General features: G+C 32.2%; 3 protein-coding genes across 8 annotated transcripts in view; 2 read left to right on the top strand and 1 right to left on the bottom strand.

Moving 5' to 3' along the window:
* The window catches only part of Nuak (Nuak family kinase 1), a 55,892-nt gene extending 46,345 nt beyond the window's left edge, over nucleotides 1-9,547 (top strand). For all 6 annotated transcript variants that reach the window (XM_070648910.1, XM_070648904.1, XM_070648909.1 and 3 more), the window contains 2 exons: nucleotides 3,249-6,480; nucleotides 7,755-9,547. In XM_070648910.1, coding sequence (XP_070505011.1) covers nucleotides 3,249-6,480; nucleotides 7,755-7,794 — 3,272 coding nt within the window. In that variant the 3' untranslated portion in view covers nucleotides 7,795-9,547. The remainder of the gene's footprint in view (nucleotides 1-3,248; nucleotides 6,481-7,754) is intronic.
* An 849-nt stretch (nucleotides 9,548-10,396) lies between these two features.
* Hpr1 (THO complex 1-like protein Hpr1) lies at nucleotides 10,397-12,584 on the top strand. Its single transcript, XM_070648855.1, has 2 exons — nucleotides 10,397-10,531; nucleotides 10,590-12,584. The coding sequence occupies exons 1-2, from the start codon at nucleotides 10,490-10,492 to the stop codon at nucleotides 12,483-12,485; spliced, it is 1,938 nt and encodes a 645-aa protein (XP_070504956.1). The 5' UTR covers nucleotides 10,397-10,489; the 3' UTR covers nucleotides 12,486-12,584.
* Nucleotides 12,534-24,924, bottom strand: stum (mechanosensory transduction mediator stumble). The gene is made up of 11 exons (XM_070648887.1): nucleotides 24,368-24,924; nucleotides 22,117-22,743; nucleotides 19,901-21,858; nucleotides 18,996-19,485; nucleotides 15,457-15,751; nucleotides 14,425-14,729; nucleotides 14,194-14,323; nucleotides 14,012-14,138; nucleotides 13,800-13,951; nucleotides 12,812-12,854; nucleotides 12,534-12,745 (listed from the first exon to the last, which is right to left on the bottom strand). The coding sequence occupies exons 1-11, from the start codon at nucleotides 24,922-24,924 to the stop codon at nucleotides 12,597-12,599; spliced, it is 4,833 nt and encodes a 1,610-aa protein (XP_070504988.1). The 3' UTR covers nucleotides 12,534-12,596.
* Nucleotides 24,925-25,803: the final 879 nt, after the last annotated feature.

Here is a 25,803-nt window from a genome sequence, read left to right as displayed (position 1 = left end):
ACTTTGCACGAATGTATAGAATCAAATATATTATCAAGAATCATTCACCAATTCAAGAACAAGATTTAATAATAATTTAAAACAGAAATCACAATTTTTTGATATGCACAAATCAGAAATTCAATTGAATAATAAATTTCTAATGCAATATTGAGAATCAGAAGAAAAAGCTTTGAAAAGAAGAAAAAGCGCAGTGAAATAGAAACTTCATCTAAATTCCACGTCCGCCTTCAATAGAAGAAAATATGAAAAAATAAGAATTTTTCCAGCCTTTAAAGATTTGAGTCACTCGTACAACCAGCATGAGAGTTTTTTTGATCAATTAATTGAATTTTTCTTCTAAAATAAAAATAATTCATAAAAATTTATATTTTTTTTTTGTGTGTTTCATTTTGAGCATTTTTAATTTAATTATTTTTGATGATAAAAATTTTCTTTATTTTTTTTTTTGCTAACGGATATTAAATAAATCTTTTTTTTTATTTTACTAATTTCAATCATTAATTTTTACAAAAAAATTATTGAAAATGAAAAAAAAAAAAATTAAATTATTGTCATTGATTAACACAACCAATATCTGATGATTTAATTTTATTATTTTAGACAAATTAATGGGACACAAAAAATTTTTTGACAATTTCTAAATAAAAAAAAAATATCGAAAAAGTCGAAAATTAGAATTACAATTTTTCAATTAAAAAAAATAAAAAAAAGTCCAAACTATTGAGGTAAGTTTATGGCGTCAAATTAGAAAAAACAAACTTTTTTTCTCTCCTATTTTTTGAAAATCCTTTTTTTTTTTGTTTTTTTGCATGCAAAATATTTGTGCGTGTCGTGTTATATCAGCAACTAATCAATAAATAAAAATCTCTAATCCACACTTATCGATTGAAAGTTTTTTTTTTATATAAATATATTTAAAAAAAAATCACTCAAATAATCGTATTTGGAAAAATTTTTGTGTTGTTTGTTGTTGATATATATATTTTTTATATTTGGAACATGCATGAATGTGCACAAAATTTTTCTGTATTTTACTCTCATTTTTTTTTCGTTTTTCTTTTTTTCAATTTTATTTTTTCGTCTATTTATTTATGCTTTTTGAGGTGTAAAAATAATTGTCATTGCAATTTGCAACACTTGGAATTTATTCACAGAATAAATCATTCTTGATTATGAAGCTTTTTTTTCATTCAAGCGACAGCATTAAAAAGAACTTTTTTTTTGAAAAATATTTATTCATACATAATACACACATAAACATAAACACATTTATAATATTGCATACCTGACACATTTTGTAGTTGCATTGGTTTGCGGAATTTGGGGGTTCTAAAGTTGTGAAAATTGAAAATGTTTTTGAAAATTAATTTTTAAATCTTAAGTGAGTGATTGAGCAAATGTTGCTCAAAAACAGACAAAAATTGCTCAAAACTGGACAAATGTTGCTCAAAATTGGACGAAATTTGTTTAAAAATGAAAAAAAGTTGCTTTAAACTGAGCAATATTGATAAAAGTGGCTCGAAATTTGTTTAAAATTGGATAACACTGAACAAAAGTGTTAAAAATTTACAATAAGTTGTTCAAAATTGTAGAAAATTGTGCAAGAATTGCTCAATATTGAGTTTTGCTTAAAATTGAGTTGTTTAAAATTGAGCAAAATTAAGCAAAGTTGCTCAAAACAGAACAAAAGTGTCTAAAATTGAGCAAAAGTTGCACAAAAGTGAACAGTATTGCTCAAAACTGAGTTATGTTGCTCAAAGCTAAGCTATGTTGCACAAAACTGAGCAATGTTGATCAAAATTGAGCTATGTTGCACAAAATTAAGCTATGTTGCTCAAAAGTGAAAAATAATGATCTAAACTGAGCTTTTTTGATCACACTTGCTTAAAATTGAACAAAATTAAGCAAAACTTACTCAAAAATGTTCAAAATTTCTCAAAATATGTACAACAGTTGCTTAGTCGTTTAAATTTGAAAACAGCAAAGCTACAATCACCCATAAAATATGTATCTAAAGCACAATTTTCATATTCAAAAGCTCTTCTCCCTTCAATCCCTATTACAAAATTCATCGTAATTCATAAAATTCCAAATAAAACTTACACAAAGCAAACGAACTACAGATAACAGACATGTAAAAGTACATACTGAATCCGAATAGACAAGACTGATTGAAAACGTACAGATGGTATGTTGTGCAAACATTCTGATAGATCAACGAATAAATGGTCTGACATGCCTAAACCGATTAACATGCAGAAGGACTTACAGATAAATAAGTGGGCGTGCAAAGGAACTGACAAACGGATTGTCTGGAGATGAAAATAAATCGATATGCAGATGTGATGGTGAAATTAGACATACTGGGGATGTTTTTTGAGAAAAAGAAAATTTTAAATTGAAATGAAAATTGAGTATGAATTATTGGTGATTGTTTAAGATGTCTGGATTGAGTAGGAAGTTCAAAACTGAGCAAAAAGTTCGACAGTTAAGGAAAAGGTTCAAAAATGAGCAATTGATTCAAGATTGAGCAATAAGTTTGTAAACTGAGCAAAAATATTCAAATCTGGGCAAATTGTTCAAAAACTGAGCAAAATGATTCAAAATTTGAGCAAAAAGGTTCAAAATTTCAGCAAATTGATCAAAAAACTGAGCAAATTGTTCAAAATTGAGCAAAAAGTTCAAAATTTGAGCAAATTGACTCAAAAAATTGATCAAAAAAAGTTCAAAACTTGAGCAAATTATTCAAAAAACTGAGCAAATTTTCAAAAAATTAAGCAAAAAAACGTTCAAAAATTGAACAAAAATAATTAAAAGTTGTAAAATTTCCTATAAAATTACAAAATTAACAGATAAAAATTGAAAACTTTAGAACCCCCAAAAACAGTGAATGCACATAGTAAAACTCAAATAAACAAACTTATTTCTATCACACTCTATTGCTTCATTATTCCTCTTTTTTACTTTTATTTACACAATTTATATTTTCCATGATGAGTGTAAAACTTTTCATTTCAAAAAAAAATATATATATAATTTGATTTTATAAAATTGAAAAGGAGAAAAAACTCGATTGCATTTCAAAAAAGACCAGAAAAAATATAATTGAATGAAAATTTTACTGATGAGATTCTTTTGAATTTCTCTTTTCTTTTTTTTATCTCTTTTTCTTTTCAATTTTTTGTTCAACCCAAATCAAATCCATGTGCAACTCATTCTGTTCCATATGTCTGCATCTCGTGTAGGAAAAACCCCGACCAATAATTCAACAAAAGATACAAATGACAGAAACAATAACAATTTTAAACATGAAATATTAGACTTGGGCGATTTGGATTTATCACAATTAAGACTAACGAAAAAGGATTTAGAAACATTATCGAGCATCACACCAAGTTTATCAAAAAATATCCAAGATCAACTTTTAGCACAATTGCCACCAAATCAGGCAAAAAAATTATCCCGTACATTGTCAATACAAAATCAAAATAATGGTAAGAAGACATTAGATACAACACAAATTTATCGACGTAGTGTGAGCAGTGGTGCAAAAAGTCAAAATGATCGTCATATACGTGACAGTGTGACACCAACGAATGAGGTATTCGATACTATTAATAATAATACTATACGTAATGCTTCACAGCATAGAAAAAGTGCAAGTCGTGAGGATAAATTGTTTGATGACTCGGTAAATAATAATAATAATAATAATGGAAGTATGTATCGTGAACGGACATTGTCACCGGATGGATATCGTTATCAGAAAAATTTAAATCGTACATCAAGTCCAAGTGAGGACATTGAACGAGCGTGCTTCTCACCGCCACCATTAGACGAGAAAAAGACGAAAAGATATTCAAGGTCAATGGCTATTTATGATGAGCCACGAAAGTCAGAATTAGCAACACAAAAAATTTTGCGTGAAATGCGTGAAAAAAGTCATGAAACGGATAAAGATGATAGCAATAAAAATTCATATTATCAAAATAAATACACGCCATATAATAGCGATGTACAGAACAGAAGTTTTAATGCCAAAGAGTCCACAACATCCGGTAATTCACAGTCGTCGTCTGTATCGTCGACAATAAATAATAAAATTTTAGATGAATTAAATTCAATTAGTTTACTTAATAATCAACTGGAGAAATTCGACCAACTTGAGATTCAGAACAAAGAAAAAACAACAAAAAAGAAAATTTCAACAAAATCCACCGATGAAACGTCCAAAAAGTCAACAAAAATAAAAGAAAAAGTCGATGAAATAAAGCCACCAGAGACCAAACTCGTTCGTCCAAAGTCATTCATTAAGGATGTTCCACTTAAGCCAATTACACAAGACTTTACAACTGATAAACTTCCATTAGATACAAATAAGCTCGAAAGACCAAAAAGTTTTCCAAATTCAAAATTAACGCCGCCAAAAGAAGTCAAAAAATTACCCGAAATTGATCCAAAACCAGACGAACCAAAGAGTGTTGACGAACCAGCACCAGCCGAACCTAAAAAGGTCAAAAAAGTCATTAAAGTTGTAAAAAAATCAACAAAAAAGTCATCACCGCCGATATCCGTGCCAACCGAAACACCACCCGAGCCAGAAGTCACGATTCCGAAAAAAGAAAAGGAAAAATCTCCCGAGAAAAAAGGCGGTAAAGGCTTATTGTATACAATTGGTCAAAAGTTTGAGAAACTTCGTGATACAAAGGCAAAGAAATCAGATGATGTTAAGGATGAAAAGAAAATTGAATCATCAACATTAGACCTTAAAGAAAAGAAGAAGAAAATAAAGGCAATGTTGAATGAAGATGTTGATGAAGTAACAAGACAGGAACGTAAATCAAAAATTGATGCATTAATAAAGAATTTAAAAGAGAAAACTGTACCAAATGTTGAATTAACTGAATCCGGACTGATAAAACGTGCTGTAAGCGTCGAGGAAATGCCAAATACATTTAATAAGAATGCTGTGAATAAAGTTCTTGGATTATTTAAGCGAATAGAAAAGGAAAATGAAACAAAATCAAATCGAGTTCAAAATACAAAATCAACAAGTTTTCTAAGCTCAATGGATCCACCAACGTCATTAGACTATTATACAAACAATATAACAAAGGAACGACCAAAATCGAGTGGATTTGTTAACAATAAACATCATAAAAATTGTAGTGCAAGCTTTGAGCCATTAGCAAATATTTGTGAAAGTAAAATACCTGTTAAATATTCATGTCCTGATTGTAAAACAAATCCATCTAACGAAACTATCAATACACAATCCACAAATGTTGTAACAAAGCGACATTCCAATGATGAAAAGCAACAGCAAACGAGTGAGGAGAAAGAGCGATTAAAAAACAATCGTAAAGGATTAATGTTGGATTTTTCACGTTTTAAATCGCCTGAACCAGATGTAAAGGATAAAAAGCCTGCAAACTATAGCTTCCCACCGCCCCTACCCGAAGTTAATCGTAATGTCGTCACACCAACATATGATAATCTTGCAAATTATTCATCATCAGCATTTGATGCATCAATAAGCTCCTCATTATCACCAAATGATGAAATTTGTAATGATGGATGGTCAACATGTTCCGATGATCATACAATATCAGCACATCACTCATTAGGTAGCGCATCATTATCGCGTTTATCAAAAAGTAATTATATTGATGAGCCAGAATCACCACCGGAATCAGTTGTCGATAGAATAAGACGTAAAAGCTTTTACAGTAGATTTAATGAGAAAAAGACCAAACGTGTCTCAAACATTGTTGGACCAGCAGCAAAAGATTATTATCGTGAACGTTCAAAACCATTAGAATATACACGATCAGCAACAAGCGTTATACCTGACATTCTATCATCCACAGCACGTGCATCAAGTGTTGAGGCGGCACCATCACATCATTCACGTGCATCCAGCATAAGTCGTTACATACCAACATCATCATCATCAGCAGCAACTCGTTCATTAAGTCAAACACGCTCATCAACAAAATATACAAATGATACTGATCCATTATCAAGTTCTAGTTCGTCATATAGACGAAATGAAAGCAATCATTTAGCAACATTACCGCCACCATATCACGTACATCATTCACATCATCATCATGAATTATCACATAAAGCATCACCCGATGATGTAACAAAAATTAAAAGCAATAGAAATACAATGTATGATTCATCATCATCATCATCAAATACACCGTCATCATTATCATCACTTTATACAAAACGACGTTCTTATGTCTCATCATCGCCATCATCTGTGACAACAAATTCAACTTCTTATTATACATCATCAAAACCACCACTTACATTTGTCGATGGATATGCAACAATTGGACGTAAAATGCGACAATATAATACAAGAAGTGTCTCGTTATTAGATCCTAATATTATCAATTCCTCACATAATAATTATGATCATTATCGTGTTAATGGAAATATTGAATCAAATGGAAATTCTACAAGGTATGTGTCATTATATAAATGAGATTTTTGAGTTGATATATGTTGGTAAATGTGGTGAGATTTTGCTGTAATTCGATTGAGGTTTATGGTTATATCTATGAAATTGAATCAGATTAGCTGTGTTAAATTTGGAGTTTAGTTAGTGATGCAAATTAGTTTGACAGTTCTTGGGTTACTTGATTTAAATTTAGGGATAATAATTTCATAGTTGATTGCTTTTTAGTGTTGATTTATTAGGATTCAGACAAATGTGATAATTTTAGATCGGATATTGATGATCTAACTGTAAAATTATGATTCTGAATAATAAATCCCGAGTGAGACTTGAACCTACAATCTACGATTTCCGGTTACATGCTCCTATCGCTGAGCTATCTGGGAGTATTCGAATATATAGCAAAGTGGCATATTTAAACTATTATTTTTCTGTATCCGCTCTACTACTAAAAATCACAATGATACACCATTAATAGGCCTTTAGAGCAGTCCCGTTCTAACTGACCTGGTATTTTTCAGTCAAATTTGAAAGAATTTAATGAAATTTGAAGGAATTTAATCAAATCTGAGGGAGTTTAGTTAAACTAGGAAGAGTAAAGTCGAACTATTGGTTAAATTGTGTCGGATCTGTTGAGATTTAGTCAAATCTAATGATATTGATTCAAACCTATCAATTTTTAACATAATCATGCAGAACAAAGTTGAAACTGGATGAATAAATTCAAACTAATGTTAAAATTGAATCGTATCTATTGGAATTGGGTAAAATTAGTTCAAATCTAACAATGTTAGGTCAAATCCGACAGAATTCAATTTAATCAAAGAGAAGTTAAGTCAAACTACCCGAACAAACAAGAAATATGTTCATGATGATGCTCATTGATTAAGTATACTCATGTGGACGCTCATTTAGATGCATATGCTCATTGTCTGTTTGGGCTAACCGGAATTTGACAGAATCTATCAGGACTTACAAGAATCTATCAAGATTCTGATATTTTTCATAGCTGATTCAACTTAGATAGAATTTTGAACAATTCTGTAGAATCCAGTCACTTATACCAGATCAGATCAAGTAAAATAATTCCAAATCCAACAAGAATCAATTTAAAATTTACCAAGTCAATCAAATCATCCCAAATCTCATTTCATATTCCTTAAATTATCAATTTTTAATAAACCAGTCAACCCACATCCAAACCTACATATATTATTCAACTCAAAAAAATCAAATCATAAATTGTAATTAACTAAACATATATTAACTTTAATTACAGATCTTTAAGATCATCTGTTCCAAGAAATGACAACATTTGATGTTTAAATACAACTCATTACCATTATGTTTTTTAAAAGTCACACTTTTTATCGTCTCATTTTTTAATGAGTTTAACTAAAATTGTTGATTTTGTGCAATTTATCATATCATTTTGGGATGAAAATGCTCGATTTTTTTAGCTGGCTGTAGATTTGGGGTGGGAACTCATCATCCCCACTCAAATAAACTATTCTATAGAAAATTCACGTATTTTTGAGATAACTTTTTCCAAACAAAAAAGTTGAAAATTTATTACAAAAGTTGAGGATGACAGGAAAAAAAATCAATTAATGCAGCATCTCGTTCATACAATTTTACAACAAATTTTTTCTACTTATTATCATGACATGATTCTGAATAAAATTTTGATGTTACCTCGAGGTCGTTTTGTAATGATGTCGGTGAGGAATTAGGTATTTTAGACTCTATACCCCTGTTTTCTAGGTTATCTGACTACGAACTGTAAAATTGGGAATACTTTGGGATTCATTGTACTATAATGGACTAGATAGATATGCACTGCTAAACCGAATCCAGAGGGTTGGTCTACGGATGCCGATTTCTCTTCTGGTGATACAGTACGGTATAGGTACACCGCAGGTACTGGTATTAGGACACAAATGGTTTAGCAAAGTGGTACGATATTGGTGTAGAAATACTGCAGTACCACACCACTATGCCGAACCATCGGTTGCATGTATCTTTGATATGGTACCATACCAGGTGTACCATCATACCGGAACAGTAATGTACCTATACCATACCGTACCACCATAGGAGAAATTGGCCTCTAAGGCAACTAAAGAGTCTCGAGGTCGAGACCAAATCGTCCCAGTTTCGATCTCGAGGTTTATTGAGACCGATACTTCGAAGAATACCTTTTTAGTCCATCTCGGTCTCTAGATTTGTCGATGCCTGAGATTCGGGCAGAGTTGCAAAAACAGGTTTTGTAGGAAAAACCATATAAATTATCAAGAATTTGTACGGTTTTTGCCTGTCTCAGGGACCTGTTTTGCAACTCTGCCTTTGGAAAACATTAAAGATAGCCTCAGTCATATTACTTAGGTAATTCGTCTGAGGGTATCTTAGGGTGCGCTGCAGTGTATATCTTCCAGTACACTTTCACATACAAAACGTCAATTTGTCAACGTCTACAAATAACCATCCAAAACTGAATAATCTCCATAGAACCCAGCATAAATCGAAATTTTCATCCCAAAAACAATTTTTTTTTCTCTTTGTTCTTTTATATATAAAAAAATGTGAATAATTTTAAGTGACAACATCTCATTCTTATTAATTTTGATCGCAATGTACTAACCATAATGCACTGTCTTGAGAAGGGAACCTCATGAGATGTTATAAACCATTTTTTATTTGATATTTTACACATTATTTCTAATTCTATTGTTGAAATGAAGAAAAATTAGAATCAAAAAATTTATTGGATAAATAAAAAAATGTTTTTAATAATGGAAAATAATATTAGAAGACGCACAGTTAATGGCAGTCTATGGCTGTCTGTAGCAGGAATGAAATAAATGAATTTTAATCTCAAAGATGATAGTTATTGTGTAGTTAAAGTAAAACTTTTAGAGCAATATATTTCATTTTGAAATACTTATTCTCCATGAAAATTTAAAAATAATAATTTGTTTGAAAAACTTTTTAATAATGAATCATTTCATTAATTATATCAACACTTTGCATTAAAACATGAATAAATAAAAAAAGATTTGGTAGAAAAAAAAACTGATGTTTACTTACCTTTTAATTTGTTTATTTGCCATACTTCTTATTTTTTACTTTTTTACAGAATTTTTCACATTTTCTTCAAAATAAACAACGTTCTTCATGATGACGGATATCTTCGCAAATTAGAATTACAGGAAAAACACTTCAAGGCACATTAATTAGGGTAGAATTTAATTAAATTTAAGATTCACTGTTTTTCTGCCTAATTTTTTTAATTTCAATGTCTACTTTGCACATTTTCATCACTAATCCTTGTCTTAGGTAGTTTTTGATATTATTTGTTTCAATTATCTACTTAAAATAAGTTTTAGTACCCAGAAATAGCCAGAGCTAATTAAAAATTGATGGAAAATATTTAAATTTCCTGGAAATTTTAAAATCCTACTTCCAACTGTCTTCGATAATTTGAAAATTGCTTTCGTTAAGTTTTTGAACTTCGTATTTGAATTTTGAACTTCCGTTAAAAATCGAAAAATTTTCAAAATAAACGTCTAATTAACTCTATAGCGCTAATTGGTGTATTCTATAGCATACTTTATGTAATCTCATGTTGAATCATTAAAACAATGTAAATATTCATCGTAATTAAACTTTACAAACTATTGTCTTATAAGATCCAAACAAGATCGCAACCGTCAAAAACTATTTAAATTTTAGTTTACCTGATTATTGTAAAACATTTTGAATTCTTCATTTTCATCTACTTTCTTTATCAAGTTACATAAATTAAGCAGCTATAAGATCAAGGAAATTAGAATCTTACTATAATTTCCTACACCAAGTAACAATAATCTAAGTGCTTCCATTGCTGAGATAGCATAACGGTCAAAAAATATTCAAAATTACAGTAGCGGCGTTAAATTTCCATTCATTCAGTGGCAATCAGAAGATATCAATAAAAATTTTATTATTTCAATAATATTAATAAAAATAGCGAATATGGAGGAGATAAATTGTTTTGTGCTGCAACAAAATGTTATGGTAAGTTAGATTAACACATCCAAATGTCTGTAATTAATGTATTAACACGTGTTTTTAGAATATTTTGAAAAACGCGGTTTCGGAATCCTGTGAATCAAAAATAAAGCTTCAATTTGACAGCACCGAGCCAAATATTGAGATAAGCGACAAGAAATCAGCAGTTGAACATGCATTGAGGGATATACTTATCAAGAATTGTATCGAAAAGATTGAAACTGTTGAAAAAATGGTCGATTTATCAATGAAATTAGCAAGACAGGACATAATATCAGCATTCTTCCCAGTATCGCTTCTTGTGGATGTATTTGATGTCAAAACATTAGATTTTTGTGAGAATCTATTCACATTTGTCGAACAAAATGTTAATGTATTTAAGGAACCGCACTTTTTTACACCATGTAAAAATTCATTGTTAAGGATGTGCAATGACTTGCTGAGAAGACTGTCAAGATCACAAAATACAGTATTCTGTGGACGAATTCTTATGTTCCTAGCTAAATTCTTTCCATTTTCTGAACGTTCTGGATTAAATATTGTATCAGAATTTAATGTCGAAAATATCACAGAATTTGAATTCTCATCAAATGTTGAAGGAACTGACGAGATTCCTCAAGAGCCGGAATCGATGGCTGTAGAAGATTCATCAACATTAAAAGTCGATAAGCATCTGTATTTAAAGTTTTGGGCACTCCAGGAGTTCTTTCGATGTCCATACACATGCTATGACAAAGAAAAATTCAAGAAATTTACAGGATATACAAAGGATGTCCTCGCAGCATTCAAAAGCTTCAAATTAGAAGAAACAGGTGAACGTTCATCAAAGTCAGTCAATGATATCATCCAAAGCAGCAAAGATTCTGAGCAATTTTTTGCCAAATTTCTCACAAATCCAAAACTTTTGTCGCTTCAACTTGGCGATTCCAACTTCCGTCGAACAGTTCTCGTTCAATATTTGATTCTCTTCCAATATTTAGTATCAACAATTAAGTTTAAAGGTGAAAATGATAAATTAAACAGCACACAACAAGATTATGTAAAGGAAACGGAATCATTGGTCTATAAACTGCTAAATGAGACACCGCCGCGAGGAAAGGAATTTTCTGAAGCTATTAAGCACATCCTTAAACGTGAAGAGATGTGGAATAATTGGAAAAATGATGGATGTAAGGAAATCAAGCGTCCAGAAGGTCACGAGAAGGAAGTTCCCGAATCAAGGAAGAGGAAGCTACTAGGCGAGGAAGTCTGTACAGCCAATAAACTCAAAAAATTCGAACTTGGCAATCCAGAACTGACACGTTTGTGGAATTTATGTCCAGATAATCTACAAGCATGTAAAGGTTCAGACAGAAACTTCTTACCGCCATTAGAGACATATCTTGAGAATAAGGAAATGAGTTCCGACGATCCAACATATTTATGGCGTGCATTACGTCTCGTGTCTAAGCAAAGTTCCCATTTCTTCACACTGTTGGCACCGCCGAATGAGAAAATTGAAAAAATTGCCGATTACCTCAAACTATTCAGCCAAAAGATCCAGAAAGATAAGATTGAAATAAAGCAAGAAGCCGGTACCGGAATTGACATCGAGCAGGCAGAAGCCTTTGTGGAGGAGCACGTAAATTCCGAGCAAATTGATGATGTTGAGCCAGAGGATGAGAATCCCCACAAAGCAAAGAAAGCAACACCAGAACAAATTGTTGAAATTGCCAAGGCAATTGGTGATGATTGGCAGAAGCTTGGTAAGAAGTTGGGGCTGGAAAAGGACGTGCTTGAATATTTTGTTGTTAAGAAGCCAGAAGCACCGTGCGAGCTGTTGCTGACACAGCTGTTTGAGGAGAATGATGATGAAGATCTGGAAAGTTTGGCATATACACTTGAAGGCATGAAAATCCTTAAGGCTGCAAATTTGGTCAAGAAAATGTGCGAATCTGAAGAAGCAATGCAAGTCGATTAAATAGAGCAGATTTAAGATTTTTTTAAACATTAATTAATATCACTTAAAATGGAAAGTCGTTAATAAATATGAAATTTCTTTTTTTTTTATACAAATAAATTTAAATTTAATTTAATTAATTCCTCGTTCAACGTCTCTGGATTTTCCTCTCGTTATTGGAGGCTTTGGCATCACACCGGCTTTTTCAGCAGCCATTGCTGCCTCACGTTCCATGTCCTCTTGTCGGAACTTATCGGCTTTCTTGATTTTACGGTAGCGTTCTGTAAGGGAAATTGAGAATTAATTTAATTAATGCTGTTGCCGTGAGTATTGAGATTAAATCTTACTTGATAAGTGAATCATGATTGTTCCCCACCATATTGACCAACCCTGAAAATAATGAGCGTGTAATGTGCATGATTTCATAATTATTAAGGCTGTATTATTAAAACTGTATTTAATTCAATTAAACTTAAAATTTTGAATTGAATTTCAAAGCAATTTTTAACGGTAAAATTGATTTCAAACTTTTAACGGTCAAACTTTTTTCAAATTTTCTGTTTTTTGGAGTAAAATTTTTCTCACTGAACGAATTTTGGAGAGTTTTGAAATGAAATTCAAAACAATTTTTAACGGTAAAATTGTTTTTAAATTTTTAACCGTCAAACTTTTTTCAAATTTTCTTGTTTTTGGAGAAAAATTTTGTTCAGTGAACGAATTTTGTGAAAAATTGTAAAAATTAATTAAAATGTGGAAAATATTAAGTTTAACTAGTGGAAATAGAAGTGCTACTCATCAAGAAGGTCGATATAAATAGATGCTATCATCAAAATGTGCAAGATTGATCACGTAAGTTTGAAATTTCTAAAATTTATGTTTTTAATTTGCTGGATCTTTTGGATTATTTTTACTTTGACTGATTTGTTGGCTGTAAAGGTTGAATGTTTGGAATGTTTGTAAATTAAGCTGATATACACATCCATTAAATGATCTCTAAACACTAAAATTTAAATAAATCTTTAATTTAAGAATCTCAGTCTAAAAAATTCTGTAAAGAATCTATAGAATATTATCAGAACTAGGATGTGACTGTATACTGTTTTAAATTGTAAAACATAGAGAATAAGAATTTCAACAATATTCTTTTGAGTGACTTTAAGACACAAATATCAATTTTAGCATTCTAGTACTGCTTTGAAATACGCATTTATCGCGATCATAAACCTAATAGCTTAATGTCCAGTTTATGTCTAGTCATAACGTCCAGCTGCCCATTTGGCATGATAGCAACACAACACATAAATAAAAGCTCGTTTCAAAACAAAATTATCTTACCCATCCAACAAGACAAAAAATAATCGTAAAAGCTTGGGAAGCACCAACAATACAATTTATAATAAAAGATCCAATTCGTCCGCGAGCACCATCATGTTGTGAGAATCGTGGTATACCAATGCAAAGACAGAACAAACCACTGAATATTGTGCCTGTATAATAATGGACATTAATACTTTATGGGTTAATTAAGCTATAAATGAGGACATTACCACTTCCAGGTATAATAACATTGCAGACCAAACAGAAATATGCCAAGAATATTGGCATAACTGGAATAGCTCCTTTCATTAGTGAAGCATGCTCCACTAAAGTCATGTCTAGCTTTGGCTTTTGGTCCTAAAAGTTAAAAGATGGTTAATTAAAGTTTTTATTGGAACTGACAATGTCTTACCTCTGGCGGAGGAAGTGTCGGTGCCAAACTCTGCTTTTTACTCAACATACTTGTCCTGCGACTATCTTTCTTAACTTCCTTCTTACGACAACAGCAAAATAGTGTCGTACACATTCGTGAACAGCAATTACTAGATGTAAGTTAAGCATATGGAAATGAATAATATTAATATGGTAATTTCCCAAGGATAATTTGAATTTATCCTCGATAAAAAAATATAAACACACTTACCCGTTTTGTTGACTTTCTTGACTTGTCATACTAATCCGCTTTTCTTGCTCTGACGGTTCTGGACTCTTACGACAGCACAAACAACAGAAGCAGAAAAATCTCGTACACGAACTTGGCGTTTGGTTTGGCTTTGAATCGGTCGAATCCATTGATGCCATAGAATCTTGCCGTTTACGGCAGCATTTTGAACAGCAACAACTGGATATTCGGCTGCAGCATGGCTTACACGACTTGAAGCAGTTCATACGACTCCAACATGATGGCGGCTTATCCTTTGGTGACATTTTCTCTTTCATCATTTTCTTCTGTCGTAAACAAAAGCATAATTAGGCGTTAGAAATTCTATAGTACTATAAAATAAATCCTATTAAGGACCTTGTACGCGTTTTATATTGTATATAAAAGAATCAATTAATCTCAAATGCTAATTTGTGCATTTAGAATACAATGTAGAAACATGTAAGAGGTTTAGTAGGGGAATGACACGTAGAATGGATTGTATTGCATATCTGATCATTTTGCTGTTGTGAAGGAACAAATTTTATGGATTTAAATTTTCAAGGATGGAATTGAATGATTTTTCGTTAAAAAAGTGATATGCTGCATTGAATTATTTGAAAAACTCGAATTTTCTACTTTATATGGCTGTATTCATGCTTTAAACTATAAATTGCTTTGTGCTCACTCTTTTTCAACAAATTAACATCAAAATTGCATTAATTAAACCTTTAATCAAAAAAATATAACTAAAATAAAACTCGATATGGAGAATCCATGAGAAAATAAAATCTAATCCAACGTCAATAATGAAAAAACTTACAAAATTTCCCCAAAAATTCCAAAAACTAATTTAAATTCACAAAATATTAAAGCCAAACACAATTAATGCCACAACATTAAAGTAGACCAGCACACCAGACAGAAAATGCAGACCAATCAACCAAAAATTCGCTAGCCCCCCCAAAAAAAAATTAACATTATTATTCGATTTTAACTGCGATAACTTTCATTCAAGTCTTGCGCTTTCCTTACCTTTTTCATTTTCTCCTCATCCATTTTTCCACCTTTACAACATTTGCAGCACGTACTACAACAGCAAAGTCTTTTCCACCACGAAAGCTTTTCCTCCTCCATTTCCATTCCTTCAACTTTTCGTCTTTTAAATGGATAGCACATACAGGACTTGAATTTTTCACACTTTGTTGGTGGATTTGACATGTTGGACTTTCCAGCAATCATTTGGGCACTTTCGGATCGTTCACGGGTACAGCATGATGATAGACCAAAGCATCTTTTCCTTTTGCGATTCATTTCGTCCACACTGGAACTAAATTAGAGAAAATTTATTAATTTTTTGAAATATTCGTCGCAAATTTTTCAATAAACCTATTCATAATTGTTATTTCTTCATTAGATTCATCCGTTAGTGTAATATTATAGACCACTTTATCACGATTATTTTCCATATTTTATCCGAAAAAAAATTTTAATACTTTTCCACTTGAGCTTCATTGACCAAATGAACATTGAAACTAAAACAAGTACGTGAATATTCAATGAAGAAAAGAATGCCTCGCATGAAGGAATTTCTTATTCCTTTACTTTATAGTTTCTTTTTATTGTATTAGTAGTATGTAACGTTATGGACTCAATATAGAAATTAATAACTCTCCACTAAGAAATCTGGCACACGAAAGGTAAGTTTGCAAATAAATGAAATAGAGGGTTGGATAAGGTATTTGAAGTGTGAGAGCTTTTGCGCGCATATTTTTGGTGGCAAAAGCTTACATGAGCTTTTAGTAATTTTAGTTGGTAGAAGATCGAAAAGAGAGCCAGAATTTATTTGAAACCTTGAGAAACTGCTATAACGTTCATTTGAGATTTGAATAATATTCATCGTAAATAGCTTAAAATCCTCATACCAAACCGCAGTCTGTGTTTGAACTCCGTAGAATAAACATCAATATAAATTTATAAATCCGTAAGGAAGTCGTTTTAATTAAACTACAAATATCACTAAAAACCTGTATGTAATGTTGAGCTAAATCGCGAATTAGGAACGAGATCTACAATATTGTCATTCTTAATGGAATATTGATAGAACGAACCTGATCTACGTCCTGATCCCACAACAAATCTATTCCAAACCGCCTATTAACCTTATTATCTGTCCAGTTAAGGAACGATTCATCAACCTTCACAATCTCCACCCCAAAGTGATCACCACAAAACTCTTGACCAACAAAAAAGCTCCCTCTACAAAATTACGTAGCTACCATATAAGTTGTGTTTGTAAATTTTCCACTACGACTCACTGAATGACTTGACTGACTGAGTGGATGTAAGAAATTTTTCAGTCTCTTTTTTTCCTTTTTTCGGCATATTTTCTTTTTACTTATTCGCTTTATACATGTGATTTGTGTACGAACGATGGTAATGTAATTTATCATGATCATAACTTGTTTATAATCGAATGAAATAATCCTCCGTAAAATTGGACGTAGAGAATTTTTTTATGTTTTAATATGTAGCTTTAAAAGCTTTTAGAATTTATTAGATAATTGGTTTTTAATTAGGTAAATGGGGTTTTTTGTCTGAGTATGGAAGGTCTTTTGGGTGACTGTGCAGAATTTAATGGAAAATTCGTAGATTAGGAAGCTTTTTGAAGAGATTGCGATGTGTTAGGTAAATCAAGCTTGCAAGAGATATGTCAGGATATTGGAGAATTTTTATAAATCCAGCAAAGGCATATATTCTGTCTTGGATTCGGCTAAGAACCGTTGACCTGCATTTTAGGTGCGACGGCACCTCTGCTGTACCTTATAGATCGTCTAAGGCTTTTTGTCAAATGCTACTCTCTAATAATCAACTATCATTGCCTTCTTATAAAGATCAAATAACATTTTAAGCTCTTACTACTAAAGTTATGAGTACCTCCGTATGGTACGTCCTTTAACCATGCCTACTAAATCATTCTATGCAACAAAAGTTAATTTACTCATATTATCCACAATCTACACTGCAATAGCTATAAAAAATTAAAATTCACTTCACATTTGCATTTTTCATGATTTTCCACGAATTTTACGTCCTTCTTACGCTTGCCACTTGCGACTTTATTGCTTTAATTATTCTTAAAGCTCTCGTGATTTGACAAAAAATTTATAAATCGTAAAGAAATCAATTTTTTTCATGCCCTGAAAATAATTTTTTGTTTTTTTTTGTTTTCCTTCATTGATTGTCAAGGAATATTGCGAAGAGTACAATAAAGCAATTAAAAAAGGAAGGCCGAATGTATGTCACGAGTTAAACAGCAATATGCCACCCAACGTAATGTTTACACACTTATGTATATGAAGTAGGCGATATAAAAATTAGTCCATAGAAGGAAAAAAAAATATTTCCGGTAAGCTAGTTATTTGATTTGCATAAAATCGCCGGCAACAGTAAAAAGGAAGAAAAGAATTTTTCAGTGGTGTTTGAGATCTGACCTAAAAATTTCAAGCCTTATCTGTGATAAGAAATCTAAAATCACATAGCATTGACTCTATATTTTTCTGTATAGGAAAATGAGTGAATTTTCATAGCTTTTGTTTACTCGAATGAAAAAGAAAGCTATGAAATTGAAAAGAATGTAATCTCTTGCGTGACTTCAATTAACAGTCGAGTATGTTCTTAAAAATAATATTTTCGTTATTTGTGCTAAAGTTTTTGTTTGTCGAATCAAACTTTTCTCTCCTTTACATAAAGTGCTATTTTGTATCTGAAACACTTTTACTTTTTAGTAGATTTACTTGATTTTAAAATGATATTTTAGAGATTGTTACGGTTTGTCTGATCATTTAACATTGTAGAGACTTGGAATAGAGCATAATGTTGTGTTTGCTTAGAACGATATGGACACTGCGGTCGATGATCTGTTGTATCATCTCAGAGCAAAAAATAAGCATTTCAGCGAACAGGCAGATCACTGGTATCTGAACTTTGACACAAATAGCAGTTAACTTGGCATAATATCAATTAAATTTAGTAATCCAATTGCTCTTTTTGAACTCCAAAGAATAAACATCATTGTGAATAAATAAAATCCGTAAGGAAGTCATTTAATTAAACTACAATTATCCGCAAAATTCTATAAACCTCAAAATCAGATCTTACTTAGTCATTACTAGATCTCCACGTAGATCTCATTACGCGTAACAAAACTGCGCCTTAACCTCATCAATAACACAATTACATTTAACACTCGACATATTTGACTAACGTCGCCGTCACACAAATGAGTCATGAGGGTATTTTCCCTTTAATTTTTCTTTACTGAGCTAATCTGACTGGAGGCAATTAACTCCCATCATTAGGTTCAAGGTACAACCAAAGCGGAAATTTCTCACCATATACTTAATGGACTAAAATGGTTGAGTAAGAGAGAAGAATGGAAAATTAATGGAAATTGCATGATGAGTAGGAAAATTCCAAAACGATTTGTGCCAATAAATCGTAAAGACCCCGTATCGTACATATAATGCTTATTAGGCACTCCTTAAGTGAAATTAAAAATCCATTAAATTTACCTTGTACTAGAATTCATTTGATTTGATGCATCAGAGTCTTGATGTTGAAGGTCACGTCGCGCCATACTTCTTGAATCATCATTATCATCACCGTCAGGGGCAACTGAAATGGCATTAACACTGATTCTATCCTTATCCAACATTGTGCTTTGCTTTAAATTATTATTATTGCTTTTATCTGTTGCTGTTGTTGTGCCAGTTGTGAGAGAAGTGCTTGTATCTGTTTTCATGTCAATCTTTGTGCTATGTCTCGAAATACCTTTAGTAGATTTTTTCTCAACATCATTATTATTTGCATCGTGTTCAAGCATATTGCTTTTACTTAACTTTTTCTCAAGTGTTTTAAGATCCGAAAGCTTTTCATTTATTGTTTGGTGTATTTCATGTGTTGCTTTATCTACTGTTTTCTGTACATTTTCAAGCGAACGCTGTGAATGTTCCAAAATCTTACCAGCTATAGGACCGACGTCTTTATTATCTGCTCCAGCACCTAAATAGTTTTCATAGTAATTAAAAGAAAAGAATTTTTATGGATGTTGAATTTCGTGCCAATTGGAATTTTTCAGATTTTTTTCTGTACACTTTTGTCTTAATTGCTTTTTTTTGGGGTTTTTCTGTTACTTTAGTTTATGGATGGTTTTGTCACGCTTTTCGAGCATGTAAGTGCTTAGTTTGCGATAAAATTTGCTGTGTTTTAGCTTTATGCTTAAAATGGATTGATATTAGTCTTCAAGATAAGCCAAAAAAACAGCAAATTTTACATATTTTCATAAAATCAAGTATTAGGGACAGCTCCTAACATTTTAAACCTTATAACCGATCAAACCCATTCTCAGACAAAAATGCACATCACGTCACCAACACAAGTCAGTGACTAATAATTTTAATGAAATTTTGATATGAACCTGGACCAATCGTGAGTTGCGTTGCATCACTCTTTTCACTTTTGATTGATTCCGGAGAATGTTTTCTTGCCAATTTTCTAACAGCATGATGTGCATGCACAATTGCTCCAAGAAATGATCCTGACTTTGATTTCTGACCTGCAGAGCTTTTCCTTGATTCCGAATCCGACGTTTTTACCTTTGCCGATGTCTTACGTGATCCAGCCTTGGACATGGAAGTCTTTTGTGATGAAATTGTCTGCTGTGATGCCATTGATATTCGATCGACATCGGGATGTGAGGCAACTCCTGGATTTACGACGCTTGGTGCCATACTTACTTCATCACCTTTATCTCCAGCATGTTGCTTTTTCTCTAAAAATTCAGCACCTTGAGTAGCTAATTGATTAGTAATTGTTAATGTTGTATTTAATGGATTGGCAGTGATAGCTGCAGTCGTCATTGACATAACTGAAGTTGCTGATGGAGCTCGTATGACATCACTTTTTTTCGATGGCGTGTCAACCTTTCCGTCAACTTCCATTTGAGCTTTTGACACCGATGAGTGACTGAGAATTGAAGTCTTTGATGCTGTCCGACTTGGCGGTGGAGCTGATTCCTTAGCGGATTTAGTGGATGATCCGGATGCTGCTCGTCCTAATGATAGAATTTTTAAACCTCCTTTAATTTTACTTTTTGTGTCCTTTTTGACTTCCTTGACGTTTTTGAGTTTTGTGATTTCATCGCCGGCTTCTGCTTCTTCGTCATCTTGTGAGGCTGATGATCTGTTTGTTCTTACAGATCCAATCGTTCTTATCGATGATGTTAGTGATTTTAGGGAAGTATAGCTTGATTTTTTCTTTAGTGGAGCTGGTTTGTCCTGCATTATTGATTCTATTGATTGCTTTGATGGTTGTCTTGTTAACGGTGCTGGCTTTTTAGACTCGATTCGCGCCTTTAAAGTTCTCCCAAGAATATTTTTTGCCTGCAATTGCTGCATAAAGTTTATTGCTTTTTGTTCCCTTTCGTCATCTTCTTTGGCTCTTGCTGCTTCCTCATCAAACGTTACATCGCCTTTTTTCTTCTTTGCTGAAGCTGACTTACGAAAATCTGGAAGTGGAGCCTTCTTTGGTGTGATTAGTCTGCCAAATTTATCTTTCTTCAGTCTTTCTTCTAGTTTTGCCATTGGTGTATTAATCTTCTTTTTAGGAGTTTTTTCTTCCTTTTCTTCCCTCTTTTTCCTTTGAAAATCAGTTTCTTTATTTGGAGTTCCAGCAATTGGAGATAATCGTCTTCTTCGCAGCACCTTTTCCTTCTTTTTCTGTAATTTTATTTGCTGTTTAGTGAGCTTTCCGGATATTTTTTCTTCATTATTGATTGGCATTGTTGTTAAGAGATTTGGATCAACTTGACCATTCGGAAGGAAAATGTCCATATTGTCTAAACTAAATGTCTTTTTCTGGATGTTTGTGTTATTAAAAACTTTCAAAACTCCTTTAAGACTCCGATGAAGTATAAATCTTGGATTAATTTTCTCCATTGGCTGACTTTGAATGACTGCTCGTTTATTTATTTTTACAAAATTTGGTGTTGATACAAACTTTGGACCAGTTTTCATGTTCATTTGAAGCTCACTTTGTGGTCTCTTTCGCGATAAATTCGTCATTGAGGATGAAAGTCGATTCTTTTTATGTACAAATCCAATTGATGTCTTTCTTCCACTTTCCTCATCACCATCATCTTCAAAATAATAATAAAATTCACCATTATCTTCACTTTCAAAGCTCTCAAGTCGATTCAGTGCTGGAGCTGAAAGCTCTCGTTGAAGGCAGTATCGAGTATAAGGCGAGAATCGTCCATCTAAATTCATATTATCCTCACTATGTCGATGTTGAAGCAATCTTGTACGTCGATTTTTATAGTCATTAACGATAGCAAAGGCTAACTTCTTATGAGTATTAAATGTTCCGGCTGAAACACTAAAATATTTCAGGAAATGAAGAATATAATTAGTATGGAGAATAAAAAGAATTATTGACTTTTGTGAAGGCTGTTGAATATTTTCTTTGGTGACGTGAAGGCTAAGATTTGCTGGAAAAGTCTTTGGATTTTTGATAACTTAATCTCGACAGTAACAAGGCAACCTAGAGTATCAGTCTTAATATTGACAACCCATTAACCTCAAAATTCAGATCCAGCCCCACAAAAGTCAAAACAACCCAAATACCCATCCTTACCGATGACTTGATCCGATCATAACTTTATCAGTCAAAATAGGTGTAGTTGGCTTCGATACGTGCTGTCCGAAAATGTCAACTGGAAAAGCTGGATCCTCTATATTATCAATAGATTCAGCTGCTTGAGCTGCTTCATATAATTTAGCTGCTGGTGGTTTTACCCATTCGTATTCCATCATTTCATCATCGTCATCATCATTACCACAACCACCAATTTTTCTTCTTTTACTCTCACAATATCCAGCAGATGGAGAGCGTCTAGGTGATGTGACAATAGTGAAAGCTTCTGGATAGCTTTTTAAGCTCATCAAGTCACTTTTACTTTTGACCATCGTGAATGGAACATCCTTTTTTGTTGTTTTTGTTGATCGAGGTGGTGCTTTCGTATTTTTGAGAATCACATGTGAGACTGTATGATTTAATTTCGATGATGATGTTGTCGATGCTGAATTTACAGCGATCGAGCTCATTGTCTTATTTCTCTTGGACAGAAATGGAACGCGAGGTGGTTTCTTTGCATTGGAAGGTTTCGTGCTGCTTGTTTTCGTAATTGTTACTGTGACTGGCTTCTTATTGTTATTATTGTCGGAAGAAGATGTTGATTCTGTTGATATTTGATGGAAACTCCTGGAAAATCCACAAAAATTATTTTTTAATCAATAAATTTTGCACTTGAAAAAGTTTTAATTTTTTAAGAATTTCCAACAAATTTTTCAAAACTATTTTACCTTTTAAAGTTCACATTTAATATCCCACGACATTCACACATTTTGACAAGAAATATGAGGAAAAAAGTTTCGAGCCTTATCGGCAGCGATCAAATCTACCCTCGAAAAAACGTGAACACACTGAATGAGAATGAAAAAACGGCTACAACAATAGCCTAATTAAGACCTTACTCATAATTATTGAATTACTAGTGAAGTGAAAATTAGATTTTTTTCACTTAATTTATGTCACAATTTTCTCTTTTGAGAGAAATACGGGAGAGCTTTAGCCGGTAAAGCTATGAATTTGGATTCATTTGTTTATATTTAGTCCGTAATAGAATCACATTAATTTGTAAATACTATCACTAGCTATGGAAAAGCTTCTTAAAAATAGAACAATAATTTTATACAAATAGTTAAAGTTAAGGACGTTTAACGGCCATTTGCAATTCAAATTTATATTGTAGCTTTGAGAATTGACAAATTTTTCTTACTGAACGCACTTTAGACATCAAATGCTTTAGAATTCTAAGGGATTGCTTGAATTGAATCTCCATTAACTCAGTTTCTAGAAGTTACTTGTTAGATTATTAGTGGGTATTTAGTCATGTAATATCGTGTAAAGCTTTTAGCTCAACTGAAGGAAGTGAAAAACAATTGGGCTTTAAAGTTCAAAAGTAAATTACTAGCATTTTACTACACTTTTTAAGATATTAATCAACGTTCGTTTTCTAGGTCGACAATTAACTAATAATCAAGTACTGAATCTTCAGTTTACTAGCAGTTTAAATAGGTTAGGGCAGTTGTGGGCGACTTTTTATTTTTCTCGGCACAATTTGAAGGGTTAGACACGACTGAAATCTCACACGGCGTACTAGTCTGTCTCATGATTAGTGTGGCACACAGGTTGCCCACCACTGGATTAGGGGTATATTCAGGGAGATGAGAGGGTTAAAGACAGCCTCCGCCTCTTACTGGAATAGAATCTTCAATTTTCTAAGATTTTTCATGAAATAAATCCCAAAACCGCCATAAATTGTCACAATCCATATTTAGAAATCTCACCATAACCCCTACCCTCTCCCTCGTCAAAAACATCCCTGACTACCCCTCCTAAAACACCCACCACAAAACAAAACCTTTTGACCAAAACTACCTCAACACAAACAAAATCTATTTTAAACTAGACACAACTAAAGAACGACCAAATAAGAATTAGAATAGGTCACATACTGTGAACACAAATATTCAACATAGTAAGATGGAATATTTATGTAATCATTTAGCGGTTGTCCAATCTTTTTTTGTTATCCGCGTAACATTAACATAATTTTTTTCCTCTTTACGTCGGAGGAACAATCGCAGCTGATATAAATCACTTGGTTGTTATGTATTGGCAGTTATAATAAGGAGATTTATGGGAGATCTTTATGGTTGTTGGCAGTAATGGATTTTAGAGTCGTTTAGGGATCGGGATATTTTTGGATAATTTGTGACTGATTTGAAAAACATGTTGGAATTCTAGTGATTAAGATACTTACTTTACATCTCCATGTGCTGACGATATCCTAAATTTATTTGTTATAGTATCACCGCTATCGCATGATTTATAATTATCAAAAGACGTTGCCGCCCTCCTTCCTACATCCTCACTATAATTATCATCACTACCCGGCAGTGGCGGTGACGTCGCTGACGATGATGAATGTTGTGTCCAAATTTTATGCTTTGAAAGATCATTCGTCAAAATTTCATTATTATTTTGCTTATCTAAAATATTTTTCCTTATTGACTCATACAAATGATTATCAAAATTTTCAATTAATGATGAATGAACATCGGAAGTAGCAAAATTCGTACGTGTATCAGCTGATGAGATTGATGATGATACATGTGTACTAAATGGCGTTAATGGATTTGCAATTGGTTGAACTGATGGTGATCGTTGCATTGGCGGCGGTAAAAGTGGAGCAACTGGCTCGCCAAAAAGACTCGCCTGCTTATCATAATAATTTCTGGCTTGTGATAATGATGGTGAGGATATTGAGTAGTAATAGTCATATCGTGATCGGACTGTATTTGAGTCATATCCATGCATCTTATCTGATTGGATGGATTTAAGAGGTTTTGATAAGAATTGAGGTCTATTAAGGGAGGTTAAGGCTATAGTCTTTTGAATTCAATTAGAAAGAGGATAAAGACTAATACACAAAATAAATCCACAAATGCGACAAGTTATATAATTTTCGGTTTTTCCTTTTCGGATTTCATTTAAGCAAAATTTTTCTTTGCCTTTTTTGTGTGTTTCTTTTCCTTTTCATTTATATGTCGGCCATTTGAATTTTTATAGTGACCCGATTTGAGGACAAAATTTACATATTTGTGTATACAGTTCGGTTATAGAATTGAGAAAAAAGAAATAATACACGGAGAGAGTATGAGAATAAAATTTGGTGCAATGAACCATTGAACTTTTCAAAGGACTGTCAAATAGGAAAATTCGCGGGGATTTTTGCCTTCTTGAGTCGGTCTGGTGGTTAATTTCTGTGTCAATATTTACACATTTTCTGTTACAACTCTTATCACTGGAACTAATTTTATGCGTTTATGAACGGATTATGGACTGGATTTGAAAGTATGTCAGAATAATTAATCATATTTCGATTCGCATTAATTTTTATTGAATATTTTTAATGATTTTTTTGGTGGATTCTTTCACTTTATCACTGATATGATTTGGTATTCACTGTATATTCCTTGATCTTCATGCTTTTTAAATGATTTTCTTTATTAATGGGTTATCTAATTTGGATTTATATATTTTTTAGAATTTTCACTTTAGAAAGTCACAGAATTTAAGAATTAATTATATTTTTCACTTTCGATTATGTATTTTTTAATAATTTTTCAAAATTTCACAATATTATCCTTAATATTCTGCTATTTATCAACACAATCCTCAATTTCCACAAAGATT

The sequence above is a fragment of the Chironomus tepperi genome, unplaced genomic scaffold (assembly GCF_022539635.2).
Source record: "Chironomus tepperi strain 1889 unplaced genomic scaffold, CSIRO-AGI_Ctep_v1 contig_414, whole genome shotgun sequence".
Taxonomy (NCBI): Eukaryota; Metazoa; Arthropoda; class Insecta; order Diptera; family Chironomidae; genus Chironomus; species Chironomus tepperi.
Note: the sequence above shows the minus strand (reverse complement) of the source record. Positions and strands in the feature narration are given on the sequence as shown.